Below are 25454 nucleotides of genomic sequence, written 5' to 3'. Positions count from 1 at the left end.
TATTAATTTTTAAAAAAAATCTATTTATAGTTTAGGCAATGTTATTAATAAATACAAAATAAGTATAGTGTAAATAATACAGAAAATCGATTATTGCATTATTTAACAGCCGTGTATTGTTGGAAGTATACAGTTAGCTATCTATATATAATTTTTTTTTTTTTTTTTAAAGAAAAAAAAAGAGTGAGATAGAATATTGGAAGGTAGTGGGGGAATTTCAGTCCAGCTCAGTTCGCTCTCCGACTTTTTTTTTTCTTTTTTATTTTTTTTTTACTTTTTATTTTTTAGCTAAAAAATAAAAAGTAAAAAAACACATTCTGTTCTGTGTAAAAAAAAGTTTCTTTAACCTCTGTAAAAAGTATTAGTATAACATGAGCTAGCAGGAGCTCTTTCGAAATCAGAATTTTTTTTTTTTTTTTCCGTTAGACATTGAGTTGAGCCAAGTGGCGACATAATGTCTGCTACAAAATAGTCACAGGGCTCTGTTGTGACGTGGTTCTGTTTTCTTTCTATAATCTTTTTCTTCTCTCTCTCTCTCTCTCTTCTGTTTTTGAGAAAATAATGTCCTTATGGATATTTGTTTCCTATTATTTTTTTCTTACTTCATTAAAGTGAATTAAATTGTAAGGATTTTCTTTTTTGGGTTTTCGACTGAAATATAAGTTTTTTTAAGGTCTTTTTTGAGCGAAAAAGGTTTTTATAAATTGCTCTTCGCTCTTTCCTCCACTATGTGTGTATTCGTACATCCACTGTAACGAAACGAAAAATTGCAGATAGTTCGAAAATATTAAATTTGCTACTTTGCTTAGATGTCACCTAGGAAGACGCTATAATAATGTTTGTTAGTGCAGTTCTCGTCAAGTCAGTTCTAAGCGAAGTAGCAACAAGATATTGTTTCGGAAAAACGCCTAGCACCTTATCGCATTCATCATTCACATGCTTTGTGAAAGTTAGTATTGAGTCTAATGTTAATCCTAAGTATTTAACTCCTTTTGCGTTGTAGAGAGACTTCAGTCATTTTTTTTATCAGAGATTGAGTTCTTTTACTATAATTCGAGTAAATTTTCTCAATTTGTGAACTCTATTGTATTCTAGACGTTTATAAAAAACGTATTTTTTGAGAAAATGGCAAAAACATTTTCATTCTGTAATGTTTTCCAGTGTTAATAGAACGTTAATCAATTTCAATTGATTAAGTAAATAGTAAGGGAAATTTAATCAAATCAGTACGGTATTAAATCAAACATCTTGATTGTTTGCCAGTTAATGAGAAAGCCTATTTCATGGTTAGAGATTTCTCTCACAAGTGATTTCATTGTTATTATTCCACCAGCTTTTACACACTGATGGTAAATTCATTTCAGTTCGTATCCAAACTACTTAGTAAATTTCTCCCGCAGAACTGAATTATCATAATAACTTGAAATTCTGTTCTCTGGGAAGTTCCTAGTTTAATTGAAAACAAATCAACGCACAAACTTAAATGTGAATTTTCCCCTTCCATGAATTTTAATAGTTATTTGTGGTGTAAATGGCAGATTTTACAACAGGTTTATTATGTTTTGAATTTAATTCTACTTGTCTGTATAAGACAGTTCATTCATTTACAAATTATTATGTTTTTTGGGTTAAAAGGGCTAACCCATCTCTCACTCTTACACTCTGGCTTGTCAAGAGTTTACAATGTTCTGTTAATTTGTTAAAATTCTCTTCAGTTCTCATTTTAATCCATTATCGTGTTTTAATTAACCATGTTTCTCTAATTAATTAAAGTGTATTCTCTTAATTGAACATCAGAGGAGAAGTTTTGCAACATGTCAAAAGATTCTTAGCGAGTGTTGTCTGTGTTTAAGAACAAGCTAACTCAAAAACGAGAAATTTTAGGAAATTGATACTTGTTTACATTGTACCAATTTTTGGTTTGTTTACTGAGAATCTTTAATTTTTTTCATTTTCTTGCAGACTGTAAAATGCAGCTGCAATTACTGAGGAGGGATGTTTCTAAAAATAAAAACTTATACTTGTGACCTAAGTTTAAGGACATGTACCAAGAACAAAAGGGATTTAGGCAGAAGGGATGGTTTAGTAGTACATTTTCTTTTTAAACAGCTGCACTCTTAAAAGACAATGCCTATAAAAAAAAAAAAGTAGCGAACACATGGTAACCAGGTCATAGACACGTCATAGAAATAAACACCCCTTCCTAAGTGGTATAGTTGTACTCTTCCACATTTCCTTTTCAGTGTAAATTGTGGTTGTTAGTGCGTATCCTACTGAACGTGATGTCATGTTGTTAGATGAAGACAATCTGATAATGGTCGAACACTCGAATTTTATCGATGATCAGATTGTACGTAGTACTATTTATAAAATGGCTAATCACCCTTATTTGCTTTCTGTTACCTCATAAAAAAAAGGAATCATGATCATGGAGATTGTCGTTTTTGTTTTGTCTCCGGAAGTGCACATTTTGAGGTCATCAGAACACGAAAAAATGATTTTGGCAATTTGGTTTTTCTCTCTGCGGTGAGCATTATACAGATTTAATATTTTGTTTAGATACAATTTAAGTACAGACTTTGCAGTAATGTTCTGCACAAAATCTGTCGTTAGGAATGTAATGTTTTTTTATTTTTGGGGGAGGGGTTCTCAAAAAATGCCCCAACGATTTCACCCAATTTTATTTACTTTAGATTCTGTAACTTTTAACCAGAAAAATGTAAGTGCAGCACTTCTGTAGAAGGGGTTGGTTACACTTTACTTCAATAGTGCCAGATTTGTGTAAGTGTCGAAGCCGTTCATTTCTTCATGTAAAATAATATTAATGATGGCTATCTGGAGTGGACAAAATTCCGAATTTGAATGAAATAGCGGAAGCCGGATTTTTTTTCAAGGATTCCCTTAAGTTTTACCGCGAATTTCTCGAAATATCCTTGTATCTGATTTCTTTTAACTTCAGTGGATTTCTAACCTAACTTCTCTTACTCTTAGTTCTGTCTTTATTCAGGTAGGTCGTAGTACTTTTTCTAGAATTTGTCACATACTCCTTCCAAAGGCTGTTGATTTATTACGTTCGTGTCCTTGGTAAATGCCGAGGACAGTTTCTGGGCCGACGGATAAAGCAGATGCTCCTCCAAGCTTGGCAGCTGATTAGTAAATACCCCCAATGCCAGGTAGCAGGACCCGGAATCTTGAGGACTAAAATTTGAAATGATAATGATGAAATGAATAAATCTATCATATAACTTGAATCAGATATTTTTTGTTGAGGTTTAAGGAGGAAAATGTATGATTATTCTCCCCCCATCCTGTTATAAAAATAGAATAAATCTCTGTTTAAAATTATGTTGAACTATACTGGGTGGAATCTAAATCAGAGCTAATTTAATCGAGAATAATATTGATAAATCATAATTAATATTCCATAAATTATCCTATTATAACAGTCAGACTTTGGAAGAGATCAAAGTGGTCATTTCCAGCAGCGTGATTATAAATCATTTTAAATTATAAACATTTAAATAAGAATTATTGTAATATGGTACTGTTTATTTATATTTAATAAATTATAACAATATACTTAGGCTTAGATTTTCTTCAATGGATTTTGTTTTTTAAATTATAGCAAAACGGAAGTTTTTTGTTAGTTCTTCAACTGGAAGTGCAGTTTTGTATTTTGTAATTTTATTTATTGTAAAGTTGGAATAAATATAAAATGATAAGAAATCGGGGAAACTGGAAATTTAGCTTCACAATTTATTTTCTGGAAATTTTGTATCTTACTTGTCACTTATTTTCAATTTCTATTTGGTTTTTTGATTTTTGCTTGTTCTGCCTTTTTTGTTGGCAAGTATAGTGTGACGTATAAATGTAGTGTGACGTGTTAATCTGTCTGATAATGGATGAAAGTCCGAAATTGGTTTGGAATATAACAAATATGCGTGCTACGATATATAAAATAAAATGAGAGATAATTTAACGATTTGAGTATTCAAACTTTGTTTAAAAAAAAGAAAATAATTTTAATAATTAAATAACTTTAATTGTAAAATGTATCAATTACAACTTTTCTTCATTTGTATGCGAAAGTTGTAATTTTTAATTTAAAAAGTTGTGTGTTTAGATTTAATTAATTTGAAAAGTAATTTTCTCGATAAGGCTAAAGGTTAAGGGTAATTTCGTGACTGGAAGGTGTTAGTGGGACTTAATGTGTGGGGTCATTAAGGTGATTTCCTAAGACTGAACGACTCTGGCTGGCTATTTTCCCCCAATGCCCGAGTTGTTCTTTTGTATTCAGTTTTAGGACAGAGGCCCGTTATTTGTGTTAATGGGTTTGACCATCTAATTTTCTTGTGTTTCTTTTGTTACTGTGTTTCTCTCACCAAGGTTATATCTTATTTTTGTTATTTTCTCTCATTGCTAGAAATACTAATTGTAAGAGATAAGGTTTTGAGGTCGTGCAGATTTTAGGTTCTTGAGTTTTCATCAGAAATATACTTTATGAAGAGGGTGGTTATCTAAATCCATGTAGTTGCTGCACACATATCAACTCTATCCTCTGCCATACTCATTACTAAAGTCTAGTTTTGAGCATTACAGTGTAAGCGTTTTGTTAGCCTGGGATAACCATAAGGATGCTTAAAATTCCTTAAGAAATACCTAGTCTACTTCTTCCCTCCCAGGAGGCTAGCTAATCCCAGATTTTATTTTTGTTACAAAAAAAAACTTGTAAATTTATGTAAGAAAGTAAATCTTTCTATTTACTATTCAATGTGTTTGCTTTCACTTTGTAAAATTAAACAAAACGAAATAAAGTGAAATGTTAAAACAAGTCATTTAAATATTTAATGAATATTCAGTTGTTGCGCTTGTTTCGTTACAAAATGGAATCTTCAAACTGGAACTGAAATCAGTTTAGCCACCACTCCATTTATTAGCTGGTCTTTTATTTAAATTTGTTTGCAAATATACGCGCACCCCAACTTGATTAGATATTCATCCATTCATTAACAAATATTTTCTTTCTTTCGTATCGTTTGGAGAACCAAAGCTCGAACTTTGTTTTGCTTTCCCCCCCCCCCCTACTGAAGTTGAAATTGAGTGTTGCTATTTTTCCTATACTTTTTTTTTTCTTCTTCTAAGCTTAGAAAAAAGAAAAATGAATATAGCCTGGATATGAACTTTTAATTACATTTTGATTATACTTTGTTTTAGGTCTGCCGGGAATTTAATTATACCTTCTGTCTGTTCAAAGGTGGATTTTTTTTTTTTACTACTAGAAAATTCCATCCGGTCTAATGAAATTAATTAATTTATATTTTTGAAATTATAAAGAAAATGAAGTTAGACACACACACACACACACTAGAGGTGTTGCATTTTAGAATTATTTCAACTTGAAGCCCCCGCTTTTAGATAGTCTTCGTAATGGTTGGATGGATCATAATCTCTAGCTGCAAGTTGTTTTAGCTTCCTTAAATTTTTGTTATCCTGAGTTATGAAACTTTAGTTATGAGGAACGAGTTATGAAATCCAATGGGGCAATGTTGATTATCATTTCAGAGGATGCGAGTATGTGTTAACCCCGTTTTAGGCTTGAAGTATTAGGATTAGGTATGTTTTGGTCAATAATAATTAAGCAATGGTCAAAATGAATGATTGGTTGTAATCATTTGGGAGGGATAATGATGAATGCCCAAATTTTTACTGGAAGTTTGAGGTAGTTCACATTTTCACATTATTTTATAAATTTATTAACAAAATATATGTATATAATGTATATTTTTCAATTAATGTATGATTTGTAAAGTAACAAACGATACAAACAAAAAATTTAACTGGCCCTTTTCAAGTTTGTTTTTTTTTTTTCATTGAGTGTCATAAACAAAATGTTCGTTTAGAATTATGAATTATTTGTAATTAATGATGGTTTTACAAGTTATGAATGAAAGTAATTAAGCATAGTTTTTTCAATTATTTTTTCTCCACTTCTTTTAAAACTTGTTAATGAGGGACACTTGTATATATAAATATAATATGGTCCTAGAAATATCTCTTTTCAATTAACGATTTCATTAAAAGAAAATGCTTTGTCAACATATCAGGTTTTTTTTTTCTAAGCATTATATTTTATTTAATAATCAGTTGTTAGTTTTGTAATTTTTCGGTTCATTAATATTTTAAAGATATTCTTTATTCATTCTTCGTTATCAATTGGTGCCTTGAAGATACAATTATTCTTTCCAAAAGGATATTTCATTGGTTGGTGTTGTGGAGGGGAGTCTCCTCTATATATTCCCATTAGTATAATAAAAATTCAAATGGTCATTGCGAAATATTTTATTTCCGCTTTGACATACTCTCTTGATTAGATTCGTTATGGTATTATTCGTTTTTGATTGTGTAGGTTGAAGGGTAGTGTACAAAAAGTGCTTTGTCCACTTGATGAATAGCTCTTGGCAACAATCAGAAAAAAAAAAAGTCGAGTGCAGCCGACCATATTGTACCAATACTTGTTCCAACTTCAATATCCTGTTGTTTTTCGGCCTAAACTAAAGTTGAACATGTTCTTATAATAGAATACATTGGTGGTGACTTGATATTAAAAATATTTTTACTTTTAAATTGAAACTTGGGGTGGGGCTCACTTTCCCAGGTATTACAGCCAAATTTGTTTATTTTAACGTCTACCTCCCACAAATGAGAATAGTCTAACAATTTGTTTGTTGTTTATTGTACAATGACCAGGATTTTACCATCTGATTTTTTTTTTTTTTTTTTTAATGCGACCACTTCTCGTTTCATATTGCGATCGAACGATTGCTACTTAGTCAAACGAGAAATTAGAGGCCTTTTCCTTGAACATAATCGTATAATCGTCACGGGGGTTAGAGATAATAGAGATTCCTTGTTGTAACTCTACTCTGTAGTGATGCATCCTGAATTAACTATGCCTAGTCACTGGTCTGATCAGATTCTTACGTATTTTGAAGGAGCAGCTCGCAAGTTTATCACAAAAAACTGTATCCGTCACTAGAGGTTTCTGTAAGCTAGCGCGAGCAGCGCAACGAAGGGATATGTTGCGCCATTCCATTTGTATTCAGGGGTATTGTTGGTCTAGTGGTCAAGAGCGTGGCTTTGTAAGTAGGAGATTTCCAAGTTCGAATCCTGCGTATGACTACTTTTTATTTGTTAGAAAAAATTGTTTAGTAGAAAAGTGCGAGCTTCCGCTCCCGTCCACGACACCTAATTGGTAGTTAGCTTGAAAAAATAGGCGATTATTTTATTTTCCATTTGTATTCTTACGTTGGAAAAACCGAACTGAGCTCTGCTGAATCACACGCGACTTTAAAACATTTCTTATACGCGGAAAACTAGAGGAATGGGGAGTTACAGGAAAGTCTTGTGAGTTTCGTACAGCTGTTTTTCTAAGGTTTTATGTACAATTAGTTGCGTTACTTATGGCGGAGTATTTAACCAATGTTGTGGAGAAGCTAATTTAAAGTTATTTACAAAACAGACCATATTTCTCAGTTGGCTGTGAAGATGCTGCGGAGAAAGAAATGAAGTTTGTGTAATCTTAAAAAGGGGGGAAAAAAGAGAGCAGACGGTGTTCAACTGGGCCAGAAGAAGGGACCACCTACAATCGCATTAATATTAACTATCCAGGCTAACACCTCTCTTCTTGAGGGCTCTCTCTCTCCCCTCTCAAGGTGAATCATTCAAGTAAAGAGGAGAAAATAAAGTAATAAAAGAAAGGAAGTAAAGGTCGGAGGGCTTTCTAGTAAACTGACAAGCATTATCTTACTTCTCACTCTATCAGACCGCCCTGCTCCACTTCTATCTCTTTAGGGATATCGACATCACCAAACTTTGGCTGAGAATCTTCCGCTTTACTTTCCTCTTTTTTCCTACCATTTTACTTTACTTTTATTAAATGCTGTTCTCTCTGTATTAATTGGACCCTTTAACTTAATTAGTGACCGTCACGATTGGCTTTGTTTCACTTAATAGTCATCAATGGCCACCACTTAATTTTCTCTTTCGATTTCTCTTCATTTCTTTTTATAAGGCTAGAATTTCCTGTTTACAATTTGTCGCAACCATTACTGGGTGGGCTATTTTTTTTTTTATATTATAAAATTCTATTTTCAGCAATTGAGATTTCGAGACATATTAAGGGTTTACAGGGTAGGGTTATCATCCCAACCCACAATATAATGGAAGACTTTAGATTTAAAGTGTTCAACTCCCTTTACCACAAAGCTATCTCTAAGGGTAGAAACTCCCTTGTGTATCTGCTTTGGTGTGCCTGTTTACGTGAATGTATTGTGTCCCTAATGTATATTTAAAGTGCATGAAGAGTGCTCTTCTAGGAAGCCGGAGGGGAATTGCAACACCCAGGAAGCTGTATGCAACAAGGATCCCTGGCGGGAATTTTCAGTCATGCCTAGGGAATATTTTATTCAGCTTGTTTACTTTTCACTGCGTTCTTTAGCGACATTACAAACCTAGTATGAATACAATGCTGTACTAGGTTGAAGGACGCCTAAAGGTAGTAGATAATGAATGATTTGTGAATGAAAGATCCCCCCAATAATCCCGTGTGTAGCTATTTTATATTTGTTAGTAAAAATGTTGGACACTTAATTGGTCAGTACTGGATTGGATCCTTCCTCCCTTTAGTTCTAAAATTGTACCAATTGTTCAGCAATTAAGGCTAGTGGGTTTTTAAAGTGACAATTTTTATATTTCTGTACCCGCTTCATTGAATTTAGAGGGAGAAATCGTTGCTGCAACCTTGGACCTTGAGCATTTGAGAGGCCATGTTTTTTGGAAGGTGTCCATTTTAATTGATTTACAATCTTGCTAATTGCCCTTAACATCGATGACAGGTAGACTATATGAATAGCTTAATGATTTGCAATGTTAGGCAAAACTTAGTAGCAATTTTCATAACTTTTAGGCTGGAATGTCGTTCAATAATGGGTTCCTCTCGGTCATTTTGGGTTTTTAAAGAGATTGACGATGCAGACCTTCTGGTTTAAGAAGGTACCACAAAGGTAGAACCGAATGCTACGGAGTAGATATTATAAGATCGTGGCAAAACTAGGGAGATGATTGAAGAAAAACTGCCCGCATAGCTATGATCTATACTTTTTGACAAAAGTGGCCCAATACCGCATATCCCAATTAGAAAAAGAGTTCGTGAGTCTACTAATTGTTACTTAAGTGCAGGCACACCACTTCCAAATTGTCCGTACTGTTGTAAATTATCAAAATTAAATTTTCTACTGTTTTTGCTCTTATTTTGAAAGGAACATTTATTGATGCTAGCCTAAGAGATCTTTCCACCGGAAAGATCGCAATCTAATCGTAAAGTTTGCAAGATCGCAATATATTCTTTCAGTGCAGTAACAGAAAGTAAAATTTTAAAAGTTGAAACTAATTTAATAGGAATTAAATGTACACATTCGGGTATCCCAGTGTAATGTTACTATCATTACATAGTTGTAACTGATATTTGCCAGGGGACATCCATAAATAATGAATTTATAATGTAAAAGTAATATAGGAACACCATCTGTCGATATTTTATTGCATTCACTCATTTTTTTAACATCATCTTGATGAATTTACTGACTGTGCAAGAATCATCATTCATGTACCACAACTAACAGTCTACTCTATTAAGGACATTTGATTAACGGCCCCTATATATATATAAATGTTGACTACAGTAGGCTGTGTTTAATAAAACCTGTCACGATCGGCCTTGTCATCGACAAGTTGATCGGGGCACCGGATTTATTTACAAAGTAAACATTAGAAGGCGCCTATATTCTTAAGAAATCCATTAGTTAGAGAGTCGAACGACCGGTTAATGTGGTTGGAAAAAATAAAAAATAAATAAATAGTGTCAATTGTCTCGTGACTATCTTTCTAAATATGGTATATATTTATAGTAAACTAGGTTGAGCAAGAACGCTATCTGGTAGAGAGACAAAGTTTCACCTAATTAACTTGATTATAATCGTGTTTCCAGTCTATTCCGTTCCTCTTCGTTACTCTTATTTTATGAAGTCTATACCTTTTCAACAGAAATTCACTTGTCCATCGATTTGTCAACAATACTAAATTAATTCAAATTTGTTAAGGTTTTTTTTTAATGCCTTAGAAATACAATGGATGGGCAGCCAGACTTACACTAATGGAAGGCCAACAAACCTCATCAAAAAAGCTCATAAAGAATTGCTATTGTTTCATATCCGATTTTTGGTTAGTTGGTCTTTATTTTTAGAGCAGTCTGTGCAGCTGGTGGTTTAATGTGATCATATTGTCATGTCCATGATCGTATATAACTTCAAGATCGTAGGATGTCCAGCCAATTTTTATTCCAATGGTCTCAAGAATGTTGGTTTGTGTGAGTGAGAGTACTCAATGTTTATGTGAGAGATGAGGGCTCCAGTTATAAAGACCTTGTGCCCTTGTTGTGTCTATCAGCTTCGGATAATAGCTGACTCACAGCTTTTGCCCTACAACCACCTCCTAGAGAGTAGTTTTGTGTTCGTGTCTATGTGGGAAGTATTCTTGTGGCTCTGCTTTCTCGTTCTTCCTCTTCTTCTTCTTCTTCTACTTCTTCTACTTCTTCAACCACTTCACGACTCACCTTTTTCTTTTCCGCGCTTCTTAATATATATTATCTTTACTACCGTACACTGTGTTCCAATCTCTGTACACTTGGCAACAACACTCCTCTCAGTCTCTTCTCCCTCCTTTAATAATCTTTACCTCTTTGTTCTTTTTATTAGAAACAGTGTTTTTCACTTAAAAATTTCCTCTTTCTCTCTCTAAAGAGATTCTGTTAAAATAAAAATACAGTTACTAGAGAATTTAGCACCAAGATAATGGAGAACAAATTGAATTCCATTTAAGTGAAAACTATATACCCCATTTTTACCGACGGAAAAACAATCTTATCTAATGTTTCCTTTATAGTTATTATTTTTTCTTTCCTTAAGAATTACATTTTTAGAACTTTTTTTCTTCGGTTTAATGAGAAATTATATTTTCAAATATGCTAAATTAAATTTTCTTCTGAACTTTTATCTAAAATGGAGCAACATTATTGTGAGAAAGCATTAAAAACATTAATAAGCATTAATTTTCTTGGACTACAATTAATAATTACAATTTTCTTAACGTTCCTCTTAATTTTTTGAAATTTTATCCGAAAAATTCATTCCAGATTAAATAAACGCTTTTTCTCTTGAAGATCATTCTTTCTTTTAATCTAGAAAAAAAAGTGTTTTGTTTTTGTAATTTCAAGAAAGTATTTCAAAATATACCTTGGAGTGAATCCTTCCTGATTTTCCAGTTCTATTCCCTGTATTTGGACTAATAAGATTAATACGGTTTCCACAACTAAATGTTAATGGGTATTGACTACTCTATTTTGTGTAATATTTTTTGGGCTAGAAAATTGTGTTAGGACCTAGGGCCCATCACTACAGTGTAAATTTTTTCACATTAACATCTCTCTATAATGTAGCACGTTAGAATAATGAACGGTACTGCCAGCTAATAAGCATTAATTTTAAATAACATGTTAAAAATCTGTTTTCCAGAAGTGCTGTTTACTGAGTAAGATCTCTTCTAAATTTCGTTTTGAATTATTTTTGGGGGGGATTTATTTTGAAAGTATAGTTTTGGACCAAATTGATGGTAAGGAAGAAATGAGCAAGGGCTCTGAATTGATGGGATCCTAAGTCTCACTGAAATACCTGCCATTTAAGGCGCTACTCCTTGTAATTTATAAAGTGTAACAATTGTAAGGTAATCTTGTTAGTACTTCACACCAAAAACCTTATTGGATTTATTACTGCGTCAAATATCATTCCGTACCAGTAATTTCTAAATGTAACATGATTAAAATCAGGGCTGCCGGTCACAAATTGTTTCCACCTCTTTGATCATTGATTACTAAATCGGCGGCACATATTTGTGGCGCCTAAATTACATTTAACTTCCCAAGTTATGCATTTAATAGATAACTCTGCAGAGGGAATGCCGCTGTGTTAATTGGGGATTGATTCAATTCATTCAGTCATATAGACTAACTGTCTCTAGCTTTGTCAGTATTGTTAATAAACATTTCACTTTTAATTTGCTAGAATGTTATTGCAGTATTTAATATTTGGATATTAAATATAAATAAAACTATTTATTAAAATAAATTTTCTACCATTCGTAAGATTAAATCTGTACCATTAATCATAGCCTTGGTTTTAGTATTTTCATTGCTGTTAACTTGAGTGAAAACTAAACAGATGCTTTTTCTTGATTAAGATTTATGGTGACAATGTATGCTGGATCAATATGGACTAATTAAATAAGAAGGCGAGACTTAAATCTGTTATAAACGCGTAGATATATTTGTTTTGTTTTCACTTAGTTTAGTTACTCTGATTTGATAAAGTCTTGTTTTTATTGTTTTTAGGATTCCCTTGTTTGTATGTTAGTGTAGTATAAATAATTATTCTGTCTTATTATCGAAGGAAGTATTGTTTCTAAATACTTCTTGAGAGTAAGTATTGCATACGAATCAAATTTTCGTTATTGATGTCTTTCTATAAATATCTGAAAGATCAAAAAAATGGGTTTTTGATAATGGTTTGATTAAATTTCAAGAAATGATAGCTGGTATTTGTAACTTTATGTGTTTTACTTGAGTTCTCATGTAGTTCTTCCGAACTAACTTCTAATGGCTTTCGTGTAAATTTTTCCCTACTAAATTTGATTTTAATTAGGAGCATCTTAGATTTACAATTAAGAAACGTCCTAAATTAAGTTAGTTCCTTCCAAACATTGATTATTACTTAACACTTAATAGAAATGCCAAATATGAGTTGAAATAGAAATACCCAAATTTGTGTTTTCCAAGATTCTCAGTTATACAAACACCACTAAACACACAAAACCACATTAACTTTAAAAGCTTTACAACTTCGGTACTTACTTTAACTTGATCAATAGTTAAATTAGTTTTGCAGTTACGAGTGTTACAGTACAAACAAACGTATGTATGAATGGACTGTGCCTGCTATTGAAGTTACCATTTTATATATACGGTAGTAATAGAACCAGCCAGAGAGTCCACAGACAGGACACATGTATACAACCAGTCCCATAATGGGTTATATTGGCGAGAGAGTCTTGTCACCTATCATATAAAAGGAAACTTAACTACTTCTATAGGGAATTCCCTCTTTCCCTTTATATTGATATATTTCTTACCCATTTCAGTTTCCATTACTAGTGGGTTTAATGTTTGATTACTTAGTAAATGATTATTTCTATTTGTGGCGGGCGGAGGGGTTATTGATGTTTGTGGTTTTGTTGTAGCATGGATTATTTTTTTAGTGGAAGATACCAAGTTCAAATCCCGCGTGTTACGTACTTAGTATTCATACAAAAAATAAGAACCACACATTGATAGGTTGTTGGATCTTAAACCCCGCTTGAAACTTCCTTTAATTTTTATTACTTTTCATTACCCTCGTATCTAAAAGGGAGTAAAATATCATCCATATATTTTTACTTACAGTTTTTACAGAATTATTTTATTAAAGCCTGTCTGAAATTCTTTTAAAAATGCAATGTACTCCAAATTTTCGACTTATCAAATCATTCTGCGCCACAGGATAATTTAACAAACGCCTTTCTTTAAAATGAAATTATAGTAATAGTATATTTAGATAATAATTGACAGTTCATTTTAAAAATTCTCTTAGTACATACCAACTTTTTCTTTTTTATGTTAAAATGCCAACGCTTCATTCAGTAGTGAAACAGATTTGCATACAGACAGTTTTTGGACAAATTAGCACTTATTATAAATGCTAATTTATTTAACATACAGCGCGCTTAATGACATATCATTAACAAAATTTGTTTTACCCTGGCTGAGTCTTATAACAATTCTTATTGTATTTTATATAATTGAAGAGGAATATAATATAATGTATAATAGGTCCCTTAAGACAAAACTTTGTCTACAGCATTTAGGCAAGACTTATTGTTGGGAAGGAGTGTACTAGTGAACTTTCACATTTAATTGTCGCAGTTTGTATGATTAAATTGAAATTTAGAATTTGAGAACTAAGAAGGTGGCAGTTAGACTTGAAGGAAGAGTGACGCCAGAACTCTTCCTGAAACCCAACTAAAATCATTGTTCAGTGATAAAAATACAAAAAAAAAAAAAAATAAGTAATTAATGAGCACCCCTACCCGTTTTGTCTAAGTTTAAATAAAACTCTTTCGTGACTGACTAGAAAATTAAATCGAAAAATCAAGTGTTTTTGCATTTTTCATTCCATTTAATTGATTGATTGACGAAGGAGGGGATCTCTTTGTTTTGATCAAAAGCGATCAACTGGAAGTAACACTTAACTGAATTACAATTTTATTTTGTTAAGTTTTGTTTCTTGAAAGCTGCTCTAAACGATTTTCTTATAATTTGTTGTAGAATTACCATATTTGTAGATTTTATAACTTTTATTTGAAACAATTTTCCAATTACCCTCTTTTTACAATGGCTAGTTCCAGTGGCTAGTTCACCTTCTTGAAAATGGCTCCTGGGCTTTTCTATAAACTTCGAATTGGTTGAGATAGGCTACTTTGTGAGGTTATATTTCAGTGTAATGTGCTGTTTTACAAACTAGTACAATATTAGAGAGAATTAAAATAGTTCAAATATTCTTCTGAGTTTAAAGAATAAGAGGCCAGTAAAGTGACATTACTTTCTGTTGGATTGATATTGACAAAATCATCTTACAGAGTTCCCGATTGGCATCTGTTTTGTTTTTGAGTTATACTGACCATGGACTGGATGCACAGCAGTCTGTAAAAACTACTTCTTCTTATTAATTCCGGGGAAAACACAAAATCGAATAATAAGAGCAATACTTAGAAAAGTATTTGTGTGTGAGAGAGAGAGAGTGAGGAAAAATTTATAATAAGAAAATGAAGAAAAATATTCCTGAGAGTTTAAGAAAAGAAGTGAGTGGCACTCAGTATTCAAATCGATCTGATAATGATAGATATCTTTAGTCACAAACTGGAACTTTGTTCTCAACTTACACATTTGTATAAAGTTTGTAGCTACAATATATATGTGAATATAGAAAACTTGTGATGTCAGTAAATCTAACCGTTGACATGTCTATTTCATATATACATTTCCCGGAGAAAGAAAAATCCTATTTTCCACCTGCACAATACTAACATCTCCTCATTCTTCTTTCCATTTTGCTTCTTTAGCCCTTTACGTTGATGTTCAGAATTGTAAAAGTATTCCTGTCAAATTTATGATACTATAGTTTTGTTGTATCTGACATTTAAGAGAAGATATTGCAGCTAATGTTGATGTTCGAGCATTTAACTCGTAAGGTTCAAAACTGTTCAAAATTTATTTTTCAATTTGAAACATAATAATTATTTTAAATTTAATTTTCGAATCCATCAATTCGCGTTCATTTTATTACGTTGTAGAATAATGTTCATCGGTTTTAGTGCTGATTCGTTAATACAAAAAAAAATATTATTGATTATTTTAGTTGTAATTTTTTATATTTTTTTAGCTAATCTTTCATCTTAGGACTAGGTCATCTTCAGGGCTTATGATTGTTAGCAATTATATTTTTAACATCACAGGTTGGTGAGTCGTTTCTCTTGAATGTTTAGGTACTGAAGTTTTTTCTATCATATGTACACATATTAGAATTTTCAGCAGGTAACATATAAGCTCTGAAAATGCCTATTGTTAGGTTGAAAGCTTGGCAAAGAATAATAATGGCCGAAAGTACCAATAATCTTTCTTCTTTAAAAGCAATCCTTTTTTATACTAAGGCTCTCGTCATCCTCCGAAGTCTGGACCAAGTATCGGCCTTAATTCTCTTGTGCTATAATTAAACGCTGCTACCCTTTCCAGTCCAAGATATCTGAGGGTTTTCTAGGGAAGGAAAGTACATCCTTCTCCAGTGCCAAACATTTTATTCGTCCTTAGATAGTGGCAATGCCTGGAATCAGGTCACCCCAAAATCATTCAAGTCACCTCAAAAATCCTTAGCAGCTAACATTTCAGACCCAGACACAATTCCATTCAACTCTTCAGGTGCCTTCAGCACTCTGTGAGGAACCCATCAGCTTATGTAATTAATTTTTATCAAACCGTGGTACTCTCTCCCTTCTTTAGATAAGTCTTAGGGCTCTGACCTCTTTTCAAATCCCGTTTCCGATTAAGTTTTATAGTAAACCTTCCTTGAGGCAACCTGAAAGGTAATTTGAAACTTATCAGGACTAACTAGTTGCATGTTCCTTCTATAATAACTTTGGCTGTTTGCCTCCCGGATTCAATTTCTTTCTCCATTTCTCCTAGACAGATTGCATACTTACTGCAGTATCTTTGCACAAGATGCTAAACTCTTCCTCAGCTGGTCGGATGCATATTGTAACTATTCTTCTTTCTTTAGAAGGGAATTTGTCATAATACTATGTCAAAGAGGCATTCTCACGGTCGAAGAAACTCAGTTAAATGTATAGTACTATAAAAACTCCTGACTAATAATGTCATTCATTTAAATGTTATCGCAACATTTGTTCTACGTGAACAAATCATAATTCCTTCCTTTTGAATTATAACAAATAATTGAATAAAAAATTAATTAAAACTCATATTTATGATTGGAGATAAAAGCAATTAATTCCTTTGAAGTAATAGCTGATTATGTTAATTGTAATCACCACCACGTGGAATCGCCTCGATATTATTTTAATTAATACACCGAAACGTAGTTATTTATAGATGTCATATCATTTTGGATTGCTTCTGTTATTGAAAATGTTTTTGTTAGAATTGTAACATTCTCTCTTTTATATCTTTTTTATTTGATATTTTTATTTTATTGATTAAATGTATTCAATGAGCGAAACAAGTTTAAAAAAAAAAGAAGATAATCGTATGGGTTATTTTCCAAACAATTATGGGAAATTTTAAAACCTACAGAAAATAGGTTTTGAAATTTCTTTTGTTCTAGTGAGTTCTACTTAATGAATTCTAAATTCTTTTTAGCTGAAAATAAAACAAAATTTCACGTTGTATCTTTTTTGTTTTTGTTTAAAATGAAAACATTAATGTTTATTTACAATTAATGATTCTTTTAGGGCGCTGGGAAAGAACATTAGATCATTGATCAAGTTCAATCAATTTAGAACTCTTTCTTTCCGGTTATACAAAATAAAAAGCTAAAAAATTCTATCGATCTGTCGATTTCCCTTACAATTCCATTGAATTTAATTCAAATTAGAAGACAGGAAGTTTTAAAAAAGAGAGAGAGGGTACGAGAGAAGAGAGAGAAATGTGTTCTGTAATGACAATAATGTAGGCGTCAGAGATTGATTATCTTGGTTCGTGTTTTGACAGTGTTTTTTTTTTTCTTTTTCCTTTTATGTTCTTTGTAATGTTATGTTTTGTCAGCGCAGTCAATTGGTGAACATAGGAACTAAAGAATTATCATTATATATGATCTTTGATATTCATATCTGTTTGTTAAAGTGTGCTTTGTATTGAGACGATTATTTATATGGATTACAATGCACTACCTAGAAGTCTTAATGTATATGTATGTGCCATAAGTAGATAAAATCACCTGAATTACTGTTGGTTTCTTTATTCTTCACAGTATGCTATTTGACTATGCAAAAGAGCTGCCATCTTTGGAATGTAAAACATGGGAATATCACAACATTTTCGAATGCATGGCTGTTTCGACAGAAAAGTTAATAACATTGAAAAGAAGTCCCCCTTACAAAGTTTCCTTTTATCGTTGATGAGTACTTTAGTTCCTACACATCAACTACCATTTGTACGAGGGTCGTTTGAAAAGTCCGTGCAAAGTCAGAGAGATAGCACCACTGGCGCGTATCGAGGATATGTTTAGCTAGTAGCATCTCTTGGAAGAACACACACTAAGTTTCAGCCAGATCGGTCTATTTATTTGTGTTTGGCATTCGTTTGAATCGAGGAAGTCGAGTGATTTTCAAAAAATGGACGAAAAAGAATTTCGTGTGTTGATTAAACATTACTTTATGAAAGGCAAAACGCCTCAGGAGACTAAAGAGAAGCTTGATAAACATTATGGTGACTCTGCACCTTCGATTAGAACAGTTTATAAGTGGTTTCAAAATTTTCGGAGTGGCCATATGGGCACAAGTGACGCTGAACGTTCTGGACGCCCTGTTGAGGTTACTACTCCAGAAATCATTGATAAAATCCATGATATGGTGATGGATGACAGAAGAGTGAAGGTGCGTGAGATTGCTAGTGCTGTGGGCATCTCGAATGAACGGGTACATAATATTTTGCATCAACATTTGGACATGACAAAGCTATCCGCAAGATGGGTGCCGCGATTGCTCACGCTTGACCAAAAACGAAATCGTGTGAAGTGTTGCAAGGACGGTTTGCAGCTGTTCCAGAAGAATCCGCAGGACTTTAAGCGTCGTTTCGTCACTGTGGATGAAACATGGATACATCACTACACTCCTGAGACCAAAGAACAATCTAAACAATGGGTTTCCAACGGGGAATCTGCCCCAAAAAAGGCGAAGACCGTTCCTTCGGCCGGAAAGATTATGGCGACTGTCTTTTGGGATTCGCAAGGAATAATCCTCATCGACTATATGGAAAAGGGTAAAACTATTACAGGTGCATATTATTCATCGTTATTGGACCGTTTGAAAACCGAGCTGCAAGAAAAACGCCCACGATTGGCCCACAAAAAAGTCCTTTTCCATCACGACAACACACCAGCTCACACCTCAGCAGTTGTGGTCGCAAAATTAATGGAAATAGGGTTCCAACTCGTTTCACATCCCCCCTATTCTCCAGACTTGGCTCCCTCGTACTACTATTTGTTCCCCAATATGAAGAAATGGCTGGCGGGAAAAAGATTTTATTCAAACGAGGAGGTGATTGCAGAAACGAATGGCTATTTTTCAGACTTGGACAAATCCTATTATTCGGAAGGGATCAACAAACTAGAGCAGCGTTGGACGAAGTGTATAAGCCTAAAAGGAGACTATGTTGAAAAATAAAAAAGGTTTACCCCAAAAAATTAAGTAGTTTTTATTTTTGCACAGACTTTTCAAACGACCCTCGTAGGTCCCTGTGTGTATATTGTGAGAGTATAAGGTGTCAGTAGTGAACGTTGTAAAGTTGTGATGGGATATCCGCAGGGTCGCCAAGTTTCCTAAACAGATAATGGTTAGTTTCCTCCTAAGAAGATTAAGCTGTGTATAAGAGAAAAACTTCATACAAACAATAGTGTGCTACAGTAAATCTACTATTAAAAAAAAAATTTACTTATAACATATATGTCCCCGAAAGACTCTTAGATCGAAATATACAACATTTAAGAGAATAGAAAAGGAGTATAGCAAAGAATAAGCAGGAAAGAACAAAATAAATAATGACTTTGGAAAGTGTATAGAACAAGCTATTATGTTGAGCAATAAAGTGTTTTAAGTTAAGAAAGAATAAGAATACAAGACAGAGAACAGAACGGCGTTTAAACTAATGAAAGAATATTGGATTTTATGGTGGTTTCTAAAAATAGATTTGACCACCCATCTTAAGCAACTGGTTTCTCCCTTAATCCAAAAGACAACAATCCAGAATGTGGAGGTGGACTAAAACCTATGACCCTTCTAAAAGTAAAGAAAAAAAAATCCTGTTTTATTTTAAACCAATTTCTTTTTTTATCCTTAAGATTTCCTATAATTATTTTGGTTGGATGAAATCACTCTTGGGAATGTGCAGCTGCAAGACAGATGCTGTTGAATTTCGTTATTCTGTGGGCCCCTTGTTGTGGTTTACATATGTAGGCAAAAAAGTGAGAAAGAAATTGTAAGGATTAACAGCCTTATTGAAATGTGACAGATCATTTAGAGTAGCATTTTGCAGATGCTACTTCGTTGGTCAAGTCTTCCCCAGTAAGAGGCAGGCATGCTGCATCTGCTTTGCCTCATAACTAGTAGTTCTCTTCTAATTCTTTACCACAGTCTTTCTCTTAATTATTTTTAACAACTTCTCACTTTTTTTTTTCTAGCTTTCCTCTTTTTGGTGGTTCATTAAAAGCAACCTAAAAGGTTAATGAACAATCTAAAAATAGAAACTGTGAAAATCGAGGTTTCATTTAAAAAACATGGATGAAAACATAGATCACTCTCACAGAATTTTTCTTGCTTCTGTACTTCAAAGTTTTTTCAAACTTCGAACATTTTTACTGAAAGGTTTATTTCCTTCTTTGAGATTTTCTTAAAGATAGCTTGGTCAATTTTCTTTAAACTTTTCTCATCACTAGTCTAAAACGGGGGGGAATTTTTCCAGAAAAATGTTATTAAATGGGAAAGAGGATGGCTATTCTTCCTTCTGGAGTTCCAGTTTAGTATAATATACAATTCTGCGTGTTCGAGGAAAATTCCATTTCTACTAAACTGTGAACATCCGGCAAAAATAAAATTGCAGTTCTCTTTTCACTGCCATTTAATTTTGGTTTCATAAAAGGCAGAAAGGAAGTAATTTCGATAAATAAACAGTTTCACAATTTATTTTCACATACTCAGTCTATAGCTTTTATAAATACATATATTTATTTTGCTTCAGAGATATTTTCTACAGCCTACAAGTTTTTCTTTAAAAAAGGAGAAAAAAAAGTATTATAAAAATTCAATCATCTCTCAATTCAAGGAATGAAACGCAATTATTTATATTGATGGTGGTTTTCAATTTTTCGAAATAAGATTTTTCACTGGAAAGATATGTTTTAAAATACAATTTTAACATTTCGTTGGTTTAAAAATTAGCAACCAAAGCTTTATACATTATTTTTAATTAAATAAACATTTTCTTGATTTAAATTAGAAATTCTTAATCAACTATTAAAAGTAAATTCATCTCGGTCAATGAAGTAAACATGTAAAATTAGTTTTCTTTAGGTGTTCTCGACCTCGTACAGAAACCTCGTCCAATTTTTGGAATACTTTTCTATTTTTGAGTTCTGGAATTGGGTGGCTAATAACTGTAGCAACTGTAGTAACAAATTGAAGTTTCTTCTTCTTAGTCGATTGCCTCTCATCTACCCCATGGTGTATGTAGACTTTCCAAAAGGACTACCAGAGGTCTCTGGTTCTCTTGGTCATGATTCTAGCTTTCGCCAGAATGCTGGATCTCCTCTGTAAGGCTCTTTTAACATTATCTTCACAGGAGATTCCTTTTTCTACTTCTAGAACGCTTCTTTATCACACTCATTTCGAAAGCCTTTCTTGGGAGGCGAGTTTCGTCCATTCTGTTAGATATTTCCGAACCATCCATCGCAGCTGTTCTTTTTCCACCTGGTCTATTAAGTGGTTCAATTTTCAACGAAGGATCTGATGGCCGTGTTTCGATAGAAGTCGAGGTAGAAGTTGAGCGGGAAGTTCAGTGTCCTTTAAGAGAAGAGATTTATAAGAGTGGCCACTACTTTCCTTTAGGCTCAAAAAAAAAAAAAAAAAATTGGCATTACTTTACTTTTATAAATTATTCTATTTGGTTGGGTAGAACGTTGTTGCTGATAAGTACAGTATTCGAAACATTCCTCGTATTCCTTTTTAAGGGATCTCAAACCGAGTACTTGTGGTGAAATCGCAATGTTTGAAATGGTGATTTCATGATTGCAATTTTCTTCTAAAAAGGAATTAGAGAAAGTTAAAAAAAGTAAGAGTTAATTGGTTTTAAGAACAGTTTATCAATTATTAATTTAATCTTATCCTTGGTTAAATGATTGTAATAATATTACAATTATATTGTAATGTCTCCAAGTATTATTAATTTAGATTAAACTGGGATCCTGATATTGCATGGAAAAGCCCTTTTTAAAATTAAAGCAAGATTTAAATTAAATTATTACTTTACTTTTAATAATTTCGTTTAAATTACAACTTAATAACATTTTGCTGATGTTTTTATTAAATTTATTCCATTTTGTATTGTGTATCTTTAATTATGTATTTTTAGTGCCATTGAAACAACAATTCTTTGATGCTTTCAAGAAAATTTACCACTTCCAGCCAGCTTTCTTGCGAAGTTGCGACTCTACTTCTAATTATCGGCCTCCTAACATTTGTCTTCTCTCCTCTGAAACCTTGCATCGAACTCATATCGAAAATAGCTGTTTTATATGGCTAGTCCAATGGAGCCTCAATAAATCTGTCGTTCTTGACTTGTTAATAATAATGTTGGGCACATTTCAGCTTTTCATATAAGTATTTGTACTTCAGGAGTCACATTTGCATTTATTAGTAGCCAAGAGTATTTGGATGGTTCTCTCTAGTCAACCTTTATCACTTACCCCCAGTTACTTGAATATGCAAATTCTTTCATAATTATTTCCACGAATTGGGTTTGCTTATTTTTAATCCTTATATTTGGTTTTAAATTCAATAACTGTTCAATGTTTTACAGTTGCTTAGACCAAAATATTTAGAATCTGTTAGTATATCCAATGTAATGTTTGCTCGTACTGGGTTTAACATTTTTTTGAGGTCACCTAGTTCACTATACTCTTCAGACTGGCGATCCCCTTAAAGAAAAAAAGACTAAAGAGACAAAAATGTGCATCACATTGAGTGTAAACCTTAAATTTCATACATTTGGCAATATTCCATAATCGAACAGTGACATGGTAACGCAGAACGGACCCATATACAGTAGAAATTAGGGGTTTTCTCTCTCTTTCTTCTTTTAACGCATATAAAAGTTCATTTCCCTGTTCTCAATTTATGTCATAATTAATTAAGCGAAGGGACCATATGGTTATCTTCAAGTATTAAAGGTTATTTAAAAAAAAAAACTTCGTAGGCAGTAACACTAATAGAAAAAAAAAACATAGCTTTCTGATTTGGTTTTGTTCATTTCATTCATCAGATTTAGAGATCTGTGCTCTCTCAGATTTAATTCTCAAGAGTTATTTTTTTTATTATTTGTTTTATTTATCTGAGAGCGAGTGAGAGAGAGATTATAACTAAAAATGTTAAAGCGGCATTCATTTCTGAAAGGAAGTATAATGTCTTTTAGATAAAGGAAGTTTTTCTGTTCTAACTTTAAACTGACGTAATAATAATTTTTGTCTTTTATAACTTTTTCCACGGAAAAAACACTCATATTTCAATAGACCCATTTTCCTCTTATTTTCTCTTACAATTTCTGCCTTTTTAATTAGCGAATATTTTTAATTATACATTTTTTTTTTTTTTTGAACGATCTGTTTTATTTCTTAACCTTCTACTACACTAGATTACATGTTGTGATTTTCCGCTAGGTTTCTCTCCTTCGTGCACTCTTAATCATTTTCATTAATTGTTTTATTATCTTCACCAATTTTTTTCCTTCGATTTCTAAATATGTTTGCCCTAAAATATTTTACATTTTGTCTGTTACAGGTACGTTGGCGGGACAGTGAACCGTAATGCAGAACAATGGGGTGTAGCAGTAGCCGAATTTTGATAGAGGTATTCTTTGTTAAATTAAACGTCCACAACAGCTTTGAGCCGTGATTAATTTATTAATCATTCTGAATGTAAATAAACAAACACATTTAGCATTAGTTATTATAACAATTCTTAGAAATTTTATCTTTAGATTAAAGGGGGTTGAAGAAGCTACTTTAAGACGTATAACTAATAAGAAGTAAATCTTAGACGTACTTAAGAATATGATCGGCACTACTATTCATTGTTGTTGCATTATGAGCCCGTTAATGTTGAGCTCAAGTTTAAACCTGTTGATCCACTAAACCCTCATAACAATTGTCCAGAATAACTGGCAGGTCCTATGTGAACCCGGGCGAGGGGGGGGACTGTTGGAGATTTAAGACATTCATATTTTTTGGAAAGTTAATTTCCAGGAGGAAGTTATCTAGCCCCCATTTATTCCTAGGTCTTGGCGATTCTGCGAGTATCAGAGCAACAGATTATCACGGTTTGAACCAAGCCCTAATTAAATAAACCGTGGATCGCGGATTATTCGGTTTTACAGCCTTTCCCAGATCAAATCTAAATCTAGGCCGGAATATCAGCAGGGACTCACCTATATGTCTAAAGGAAGTGGCTATTACATTTTCCTCTTACCTCTAGAATGAAATCTATAAGGAATGCATTGATTGTGTTGCAGGAGAATTTAACTAAGAATAAAAGCAAGAATGCATGGTATTATGAATCAAATTATCAATTCTTATCGACCATTAATTAAATAGTGAAATAGCATGAAGTGCTGCAACTCGACTTACACTTATAAAAAAATCATTCCAATTTTCTATGTTTAAAAGAAGAATGAATTATTCTCAGCTTGACAGGCAAGAATAACTTAGTCTTTTTTATCCGTAAAAAGTTTTTTAATTAGGTAAATTTTCGGCCGCTTGTAATTGAACGAAGAAGTTTTTCTTGTGAGCAAGAGTGGTCGAATAATAATAATTCATGATTTTCTTAATTAATTAAAAAAAAAAAAAGTTGAAAGTTTTAAAATAATGTTTTTTGTAAATTATTACAAAAGCACGATTGTTAAAAAAAAGAAGAAGTGTTTGTTTATTTACTGGCTAGAATCCTAACGCATTTTTGCTATTAATCTTAAAATTTAAATCTATAAATGCAATTAATAAGAGAATGTTTGTGGTAAGACTGACATTTTAATTAATTTTTCTTTTCAAACTTTTGACATTTCAATGCTTAGTCATTATTATTTTTTTATTCTTAATATTTGCTCTTAATTGCTTATTAAACTTTAACATTCACAATTATTTTAAAGGGGATTATACTTCAGCTTTTTCATAAAAGCTTTTAGTAGGAATAGAAACAAAATTGTCCGGACCAAAAAATCTTTTACTCGGTAAGGAACGTGAATTATTCTCGGGTTGAATGTAAAAAATAACTTCTTATCCGACTGCTTTGAGACTTTTCGGTTAATTTAGACACTTAATGGGCGTTCAGATTGGTCGACTTGGTGAGCTTATTATTATTATTATTTAAATGTGCCCCTTGTGCACATCTACAACTATAATTTCAGTTACAATCATCTTAATAATAAATGTTGAATTACCATCCAGTGAGAGGGAGCAAATATAAATTGGCAAAGATTGGTTGGAGTGCTTGATGGTATTGATCTTCTGTCTAAAAGTCTTTATTTAAATCTGTAGCGGATGTACATTTTATGTATGTGAGTTCTATGTAATTCTTTTGTTGATACAGTAAGTTCAAGCTAGCCGACGTGGTTGGAAGGAAGTCAGGTTGCAAGTACTTGTTTTTTTTCCCATTAAAATGATTTCTCTATTCTCTGCTAACACTTTTCTATGACGATACTCCGA

At 32.6% G+C, this 25454-nt stretch overlaps 1 protein-coding gene across 10 annotated transcripts in view; it reads left to right on the top strand.

The window, feature by feature from the left end:
* The window catches only part of by (focal adhesion protein tensin), a 572440-nt gene that overhangs the window by 251288 nt on the left and 295698 nt on the right, over positions 1–25454 (top strand). For 4 of the 10 annotated variants that reach the window (XM_074132640.1, XM_074132639.1, XM_074132638.1 and 1 more), the window contains one exon: positions 23539–23607. The exons of the other annotated variants lie outside the window; for them this stretch is intronic. In XM_074132640.1, coding sequence (XP_073988741.1) covers positions 23575–23607 — 33 coding nt within the window. In that variant the 5' untranslated portion in view covers positions 23539–23574. The remainder of the gene's footprint in view (positions 1–23538; positions 23608–25454) is intronic. 10 annotated transcript variants of the gene reach the window in all.

This window comes from Rhodnius prolixus, unplaced genomic scaffold (assembly GCF_049639745.1).
Source record: "Rhodnius prolixus isolate KJV_2025 unplaced genomic scaffold, Rpr scaffold_4, whole genome shotgun sequence".
NCBI classification, from domain to species: domain Eukaryota; kingdom Metazoa; phylum Arthropoda; class Insecta; order Hemiptera; family Reduviidae; genus Rhodnius; species Rhodnius prolixus.
Note: the sequence above shows the minus strand (reverse complement) of the source record. Positions and strands in the feature narration are given on the sequence as shown.